Source organism: Cotesia typhae, unplaced genomic scaffold (genome assembly GCF_013202065.1).
Source record: "Cotesia typhae breed Kobodo isofemale line unplaced genomic scaffold, CoteBio_Ctyphae contig_5, whole genome shotgun sequence".
NCBI classification, from domain to species: domain Eukaryota; kingdom Metazoa; phylum Arthropoda; class Insecta; order Hymenoptera; family Braconidae; genus Cotesia; species Cotesia typhae.
In genome coordinates, this window is record NW_027423757.1 from 2873589 (window position 1) to 2883079 (window position 9491).

The 9491-nt window shown below is 29.2% G+C and overlaps 1 protein-coding gene across 1 annotated transcript in view; it reads left to right on the forward strand.

Moving 5' to 3' along the window:
* The window catches only part of LOC141530710 (glutamate receptor ionotropic, kainate 2-like), a 243848-nt gene extending 236452 nt beyond the window's left edge, over positions 1 to 7396 (forward strand). Inside the window, exons 19-22 of the mRNA XM_074247986.1 lie at positions 209 to 309; positions 2519 to 2729; positions 5016 to 5292; positions 7259 to 7396. Of these exons, the coding sequence (XP_074104087.1) occupies positions 209 to 309; positions 2519 to 2729; positions 5016 to 5292; positions 7259 to 7265 (596 nt within the window). The 3' untranslated portion in view covers positions 7266 to 7396. The remainder of the gene's footprint in view (positions 1 to 208; positions 310 to 2518; positions 2730 to 5015; positions 5293 to 7258) is intronic.
* Positions 7397 to 9491: the final 2095 nt, after the last annotated feature.

Consider the following 9491-nt stretch of genomic DNA (forward strand, 5'->3'; position numbering starts at 1 on the left):
TATAATACTAAAAGGTTATTTGATACTTAGAAAAATTTTTACCATTAAAACTTTTGTTCGATTTTTGTCGAGCATTAAAACTTAGAGACAACGGTGCGATGCCACGAATATCCGAAAAGCATTAAAAAGTACGCTCTACATAAAACTAATGAGCTGCGTCTACAGGTACTTGACTTTACTTTGTGTTTTACTTTTTTACTTTTTACAGGTGGTGTATTCGTCGTACTTCTTTGTGGCCTTGCACTCGCTATTCTGGTTGCTATTCTTGAGTTTTGCTGGAACTCCAAGAAAAATACTCAGTCAGATCGGGTAAGTTTTTCTTTTATTACTTTTAAATACTGATGGGTAATTAAAATTACTAATTAGCAGAGGTTAAGAAGTATCTACAGAGATATAAGGATTTGAAGGAAAGTGAACTTCTTACGCGAATTATTTTATTATTTAAATTTAATTTTATTACTAAAAAAAAAAAAAAAAATATTTATGTCTCTTTATGAAAGAATACATTTTTTTTTTTAATTAATTTTTATTTAGAGTCGGTTTTAACTGCTGTAGTCATATCGCCGACTTTAACTGTTCGGAGTGGTACATTGGGGTCTTTTTGGGTTGTCAGAATCTTAATCTACGCGGCAAGGGTCAAATTTCAACCAAGCTGGTTTCTACGACCAGCTTGGGATTCGAACCCAGGTCGGTGAGTTAATTCGAGTGCTCTGTAGGCCGTGCATCTTTGACCACTCGAATAACACCGCCGGTTTATAAAAGGATAACATTAAATATTTATTGATTTTTTTATAACTATTTATTTTCAATCGTTTTCACATGCAATATTACTGCACACTATTGCTTAGCAGAATTTTCTTTGGAGTTTCAATCATATAAACTATATATTTTATCAAAAATCCTATGAATATAAAATTTTATGGCTCTAAACATAGGACTCTATAAATGTTATAAGTTTCATCACTAAAAACATTGACAAGAATATTAATTATCACCCAAAAACATTACGGAGGTTGATGTTATTTGAAAGATTTTGACCAAACTTAAATTTGGAATTCAATTTGGACCGATTCGAACTGGTAAATTTCAAGAAATTTCAAAAAAACTACAAAAAAATTTTTTTTTCAAAAGTGGTTTTTTCGGAATAAATTTTAAACGGATTAACTGATCAATTTCAAAAACTATTCAGCTCTTACCATCAAAAAACCACATCGATTGCCGCTAGTCTGATCAAAATCTGTTGATTCGTTCGTTAGTTATCGTTGTCGAAAGAAAACCGAAAAAAGTGTTATTTCGGAATTACTTCGAAATTCTTTATTCGATCAATTAAAACTTGACGATTTTTTATGAAACTTAAAAAACTGCGTCGAATGCCGCCAACCGCGTGAAAATCGGTTCATTCATTCAAAAGTTATTGTGGTTTGAAAATTCCAAAAATAGTGTTTCATCAAGCTTCTATTAAATTTTTGAGCTTGGAGAGCTCAAAATGACTCGAAAATTATATTTTAGAGCTCGGAGAGCTAAAAAACGTATGAAGTGAAATTTTGAAAGCTTAAGTATAGAATAAGCGGAAAGTTGCAGGGATGGCCTTTAGGGTCAACCGTTTTCCTAATTTTTTTATTTCGGATGACTGAAAAAGTGAGAATCATGTCAAATACACCTCAACATTTTTTCGAGTTCGAAATTTCGCTAGTTTGAAACCGTAGATTTTCAATAATTATAGTTACAAAAAATATTAATTAAAACTTTTAGTTGTTATGATTTATCTTAGTACTGTAGGTATGAATATCGAACGTCTTCTGTATCATAACTTTATCTAAAGACTAATAAGACTTGAGCTTCCAAACTTGCAAAGCCGAATTTGAATACCCTTTTACATGATATTAATATATATTAGTTACTACAACTCTATATATGCAATATTTCAACCGTGAATACCCAACATGATTGAAACATCAAAGATTATTATATCTAAGCTGCTCCACTTATGTACATTAATTTGCAATTTATTTTAAAATTGATCAATAATAAATTGTTTGAACTTATAACTACTTGCTTGAGGAATGGAAATTTTTTCTAATCGCATCAATTTCTAGTGTTTGTTTTTGCATGCTTATTAATTGTCTAGCTGCATAGTCTGTCAATGTTTATTTATTTGTTTATTTTTTTTTGTTATGGTTATGATAAAATTGCATCAACGGCAATCACGGTTTTTGTATTGTGATGTACAATTTGGACCATCTCTGCATACTAATGGGGCAATACAACTGGAAAACTATTCCGGAAAACTTGAAACAATGCTCAAACAACGTGACCACAACTGCTATGAATGTTTCATCCTCACTCTTCTTACATTGATCATAATGCCACATGCCTGATACTTTCCACTGATCTCTTCATATCTTTGTTCGCTACGTGATTCAACCCTCTAAAATCCTGCATCCAAACTCCTATGTATCCAATATTTGTTTGCATGAAATGGTCATGTAACTTATCATCTGACCAACTCGTAAAACAGTCTCTCTGTGCTGAAATGGCATCCGAATTGCGGTTTGCATTGCGGTGTGGTTCACAACAGCGGCCAGTTACAAAGAGTCGAGATCACGGAAGTTTGGACCCTACTTCTTGTACACGATGCAGTCCACAGCCATCATTTATGCGGAGTCGACGATGTTTCAGCCACCAAGAAACTACTTATATACCGACCATTGAAATACCTCGATTAAACGGTGTAAGTTCGTAATGCACGACGAGCATCGTCTATTTAATACATCTTTACATGAACAATAATTGAGGTAAAGAAATTTCCTCATTAAAAATCGCCATTATTGGCAAGCTCTCATGACTGTCAAACTCTATCGATTTGCTAATTAACGGTATTGATTACCTGACGATAGAATGACGTGATGAGTAAAGTTGTAGTTGAATGGCGATGCTCGAAATTCAACTGTTAGTTTTGTAGAACGCTTTCAGACAGTGGTTTTGGCCTTTATTTGGGTACAGCTAGACAGCGCACGTCAATCACCCGAAGGATATGACATATATTTGTGTTTTCCTGTAAAGTATCCATCAATGTCGTAACTTTATTGTCCTGGAATTTTCATATATCATTTTGTGTATCTCCATGTTCTACATAAACTGTTTTTAAACTGCTGAACATTGTATTGCATTGAATTTTATCGACTATATGTGACGGAGTTGTATATTAAATTTAAAGCTTTTATTCCTCGGCTGATCCAGAATTTATACTTTGATAATTTATTGCTTCTTTTTGCATTTTTTTACACCACAGAATTGTACCTAAGACATTAAATATACATTGATTTGTTTTATCGTACTTATCATTGGGTTAACGGGATTTAGTCACAATTAATTACTTGAAGAATACACGTTTTTTTAATTTTCATTTTTGTAATCAAATATTATTCATTTACCAAAAGATAAGTAAACATCCCTCAACCATTTCCTTAAAATAGAGTTCAGTTGGAAGGGTTAATTTATAAGATAATAATAAATTCTTTTTACTTCTTTTAAAAGTTTATCTGACATTGATTTTTAGATTAATCATTTCTGAAAATAAATAATCATTAAACATTTCTGAAAAAAAATAAGAAATTGAAAAGTTATGATAAATTGTTTTTTTTTTTTTTTTTTTTCATTCTTATATATAGCCTGATATACTCTTAAATGGCTATGTGGCCATGTGGTCATACGAGGGTATATATTACATATCACACTTTTAAATATGAACATATCAGGCCATGTCAAAAATTTTTTTCACTGGGCATTAGTAAGTCCAATAAACCTATCGATAGGAAAATTAAAGTTGCTTATAATTTGTAAGTTGGATTTAAAATTTTTAACCGAACGGAAAAAAAGTATTGTTAAATAGCAATTGCATGATACCACTTCGTGGTTGAAGACAGCACAATTAAAAACAGATCATGTATTCTTTTGGCAGTGCCATATTCGCCTCGGATGCTTAAAAATTTAACTACTGAAAGCGGGTCATACTAATGGACACAATGCCCATGTAGTGTAATATACTATTCATTCTTATTACATGGAAAAATTGGTATTTAATATAAACTATCGAAGAAGTCTGATATAGAGCTATACACGGAAAGAAAAGTATATAAACTGTTCCCAATTTTTTTAGACCCCCCCCCCCCACTTCATTAGCTGCTAATTTTGTGAGTTTTCAACTTTTTTTATTTTTTTCTGTATTTTTATAATGTTAGTAAATAACTTCTAAAAAAAATGTATAGTAAAAATATTGATCGCTTTTTTTTACGGCACTTCAAAAGTTACCTGAAATTTCATGCTTCTAGACCAGAATACTCCCTTAAATATTTAACACTTTTTTGCGTTGATTTAACAGAATAAATGTTAAATTTACACATAAAAGTGTTAAATATTTAACACAAAAATTCTTAACAAGTTTTTTGAAGCAATAACGCAAAATTTTTTACTGTGTATTCCTATACTTTTATGGGAACTGTTCCTATACCATTAACGGAATCATTCCCATAATGTATCTGGAAAAGTTTCTATAATTTTCTTTCCACGTAATAGTTATTAAAAGTTGAAAACAAAAGCTTTGATTAAATTTCAGTATTTTTATACTTTATCAGTTTCATACCACTCGGTCTAACTTTCTCAACTGTATTTCAACAATTCTCTCATTGAGTAGACTCTATACATGTAATTCAATCATAAAAAGTAAAAAAAAAATTTTAAAACTCTCTTACTTTATACGGCACGAAAACGTATAATATCCAGTAAATAAATCCTTTAAAGTAAACTTTCACACTTTTCCGCTATTTTTTTTACACTCACGCTATTTTACCGTAATAAAAAAAGACAAAACAAAACAAAATTTATTCACCAAGCCTCGTACGTGTAGAACAAAAAAGTAACCACAAAAAACGTAACTGAATAACGTAAGTGAAAAAAAAAATAAAATGGCACTTACTTCGTAATGTCTAACATAGATTTTATGAAAATATCTACAGCAGGAAACTGGTGCGCTGCCGATGACGGAGATGAAGAAATCATTGAGCTTCGATCATGTGGGGACGTGCCATGGCGGAAACACCTAACAGAGGCTGAATCTCCACCACCTACAAAACCAGTTGCACCAGACACCACCACCACCGTCAGTGTGCAAAGCCACCCCCGCGTACATACGTCCTTGCCACTCTCATACTCACAGTCACAGTCACTCGCACAAACATCAGCATCAAACGCTGAAACAGAAACGGACTTGTCCGAGTATCAGCATGGGTCAAGGTTCAATTATTCATTTTTTATTAATAGTTCTATTCATAATAATGAGATAAAAATATAAAAAAAAAAATAGCTTCTTTATGCGTCTGTAAAGAGCTCATTTACAGAATTTCACTTCTTTAGAGCTAGTTGGATTGTTAATTTTTAATGAAGATGGCTTAGTGCATGATATTTCACTTCAATTATTAGTATCACATTCACAGGAATGTCACAAGTTATAAAGTTATACGTAGTGTTTCAATTTTATTTAATAACTTTTATTGCCATGAAACAATTTCTTAATTGTCAAAAGAAAAAAGTACAGTAAGGAAAGATTTTTTTATTTTATTTACTTTTTTTTTTTTTTTTTAAGAATTTTAGAGTAAAAAAAAGTTACACAAGAGGAAGTATTTTTCACAATTCTTCAAACTTCGTACTTAAAATAAATAATTCGTTGATTTCTTTGAGGATTGTAAAAAATACAAAGTTTAGTTATAAAGTCACAAGTATTATAGACTTTTAGTGTAGGCATCAGGAGATCTGGAAAATTTTCAGTGAAACGTTCCTACATTCAAATAGGGTAAAAGCTTGAGAAAATATTCTGTGCTAAAGTTCAAGCTATTTATTCTAGGTAATAGAGTCATTCGAACCTCAAGAATCGGTGTAGCATTAGTTTCGGTTAATATATCTTGTTTTATCTCTATAAAATCATCTTATGGCGTTGAAGCAAATAAATTACGCATTATAAAAGATACGATGTCTCAAAAAGATTATAAAAAAGTAACAATTTGTCATGACAAAACGCTTAAACTTTAAAAAATTATGTATCCAACTCTTTCTTATATATAAAGCTGACATTTACCGATGCTTCTGTATGTTTTATATAGCTCTGTCAAGTTAAGATTGATTTTCTTTTATATTAAGTAAAATTTTTGAATTCTTAACGCCTGACTCTAAAATGAGATGTTTTATCAAAGTCAGTAGAGTGAACTATTCGATTGTCATAATAGAATAATTTTTTTCTTTTCATATTTAAAACAATGTAAAAAATATTCATTCATAAAATGAAAAAAAAAAAAAAAAAAAAACGGAGTTAAAAACTTTTTTTTAGTGGATATAAATATAACTTATAAATTAAAAAATGTAAATTCACTGTAGCCATCGCATTAATGCTACTTCGCAGTAATTTTACTTTTGATTAATTTATTATTTTTTTAATTAGTATGTAACTTAACTCGTGCGAATTACAATTATTATTTTTTAGGTATTTAGTGTCGTAATATACAATTTTAAATCTGCTACAAAAAAAAAATGAATAAATTAATTTTTCGATATTTTACGGTTTGCCATCAGTGAAGTTATTACAGTAAAAAAATTTTCGTCGTTTTATTAAGAGTAAAACTTTTTAAGTAGAATATTTTTCATTTTAGTGTATTGATTATGATTACAAACACTCGTTTGTGTTGTCGAATTGATCCGTTTTTCAACACACTAAAATGATGTTTGATACTTGAGTGACGCTTTTTATATGTTACTTTAACATAGAGCTGTTACTTTCAACATAAAGCTTTATTACTTTATCGTTACATACGTATTGCGACAAATTAACCCCAATTTTTTGCAAAAAAATTCATCAACACAAATTTTTGAGTTGAATTTGACGAAAAATTTGTTTTCTGTGTATGCAACTACACATTGAAGTGGTACAATTATTTCTTACATCCGAAAAGCTGATATCGTCGAAATTCACCATAGTTTAATATTATGATCGGTTTTTCAAACTCTAATTAATTATTTTTATCAACTTTTTCTCAAAAAAAAAAATATAATCCGAAAATATCTATGTAAATGTAGATTTAATAATAATTTAAATGTTTGTATATACATTTGACATTGCAATGAAGTCACTACTAACATGAAAATAAAAAAATAATAATAATGGAGTAGTGTGCTTTTATGAAACATATTTAATTGTATTTGAATGATTTAGGAGGTGACAATCCTGAAAGTATACTTTGGAGATTTGACTGTGATTTAGCGGGTGAGCCAGATGTTGTAATTTCGCCTCCCCCACCTCCACCTCCTCCATCAGCGACAGTTTCGAGAACAACGACGCTTTGACCGATACTTGAAGAGGTGCCGACTGGCGTGCCAGCGCAAAAAGAACTCGCTATACAGACCACCGTAGTCGTCAACATCAATCCTAAAGAGACATGCTTATAGCACTCGTAATGCCCCAAAAGGGCTGATAATGAAGTCGCAAAAGCGTTCCGGGACCAGTGAGGAGGAAAATGAGAAATCTCACCGTATTGATGTTGATTACCACACGTTTAATTAAACTCGCATGCCGTAACTTAAATCACACAACAAAGCAACCGCTGCTTCATTCAATTTGGTTCATTATTTCTGTCATTAGTGCTGTTATATAATCATTATTATAATTACAATATTACTTTTCACCATAAGTTAAAATTATTTATTATTTTAATTGACAAAATTAATTAAACGTTCTTTTTATTTTAATAAAACTTGTAAAAAATTACAATGATCAAATATCGAATTTGATCTGCATTACTGTCATATTTCTTCCCTCGTGTAAATATAGGAATTCTACGACTCAATTGTATAGCAAGTATTTACTCGATCTTAAAATACATATAAAATATTTAAATATAGGTACTCGATTTAATAATAAATTCATATAAATATTTATTGTGAAAAAAATAACAAATTACTATGATTATTATTATTATTAATAATAAAAAGTATATATTTGTATATTTTGTAAGAACAAAAAATTGAATAAATTTTTCCAACGTATTCGTAATATTATCAATTTATCCATGTAAAAATGTTGATTATTTTACGGGTCATATCATTGAGTCACGTCAAGCTATGAATTTAAATTAAATTTTTGTTTAAATACCTTTTCAATCATTTTTTTTAGAGATTCCAAACATCACAATGTTTAAAAATATTTTTCTATATCAACCGATGATTATTCATTAAAATTTTACTCTTTGGCAGTCTGAAAGAGTGAGTTGAGTGATGGCACCGATTGCAAAAGTGTTTTTATTGGAATTAGTGACCTTGTATGATAAACTTTTTTGAAACATTGCCGGTTTCATTTTGCTTGAGTCATAATTTATTTAAGCTTGGCTCAATGAGTTGACACAAGTTATTTAAATGGGAAATAAACATACGATTTAAATTTTCAGTCATATAATGCATGTAAGATGAGGGTAGAAATTTTTTTATAAATTGAAGAAATTGTTATCGAAAATTATTAGTTTAATTGTTAACAGTTCATTAAACGTTAAATTATACCTACGATTGAATTTTTATTATGTTTAACATGTCCTTATAAACATGTATTTTTTAAGAGAATCCAAAGTGTTGTTAAATTATTGAATCTTTGTTAGATTTTTGTACATATTATACACAAAATTAAACTTAATATTATTGATAGCTACGGCCTATAAATATTTATAAGTATCGATATTACTGTAAATTGAAAATGTATAAAGAGAAAAGTGTAATATGTATCATGTTTCAATTCTGTTATAAAATAATAATATAATAATTATTCGGAATTATTTTTCAAAATTGTACAAAAAACGTTATATCGAAATACTATAAATAAAGTTAAATTTTGTTTGATAGAAAAATAATTTAATTCAAATTTTCAACGTACGTAAATGTATATAATTATACAATGAGAATAATTGTTGCATCGATTAAATAATATTGATTGAAAAAATAGGTTTGTTGAATATTTACTGTTTTTTTAATAAATAAAATGAGGATGTTAAAGTATTTAAATGATTAAGTAATAAATTGTGGGATATAAACAAATAATTAAATAAACTTACTGATAAATATAGATGTATGATATGATTGTTGTGAGTATGTATAAATTATAACGAGCTATAATCAACATGGCATTAAACAATAAAATATCATTTTTTACCTCATTTATGTAAATGATCATTTAATATTTTTTTTTCTCATTAAGCATACCTTCTTTTAAACTTTTTATTTACAGAAGTACAACGCGACATAATCAAAAACATCAAAAGAAACCTTGAGTACGTATATACGTAAAGATATTAACCCTACGTTGGTTGCATGCATTTTTCAACCGAGTTAGCGCGGTACCGCTTTCTCATTTTACGTAAAATTTTACATAATTTAATTTCTTAAATTTTTTTATAATATTTTGA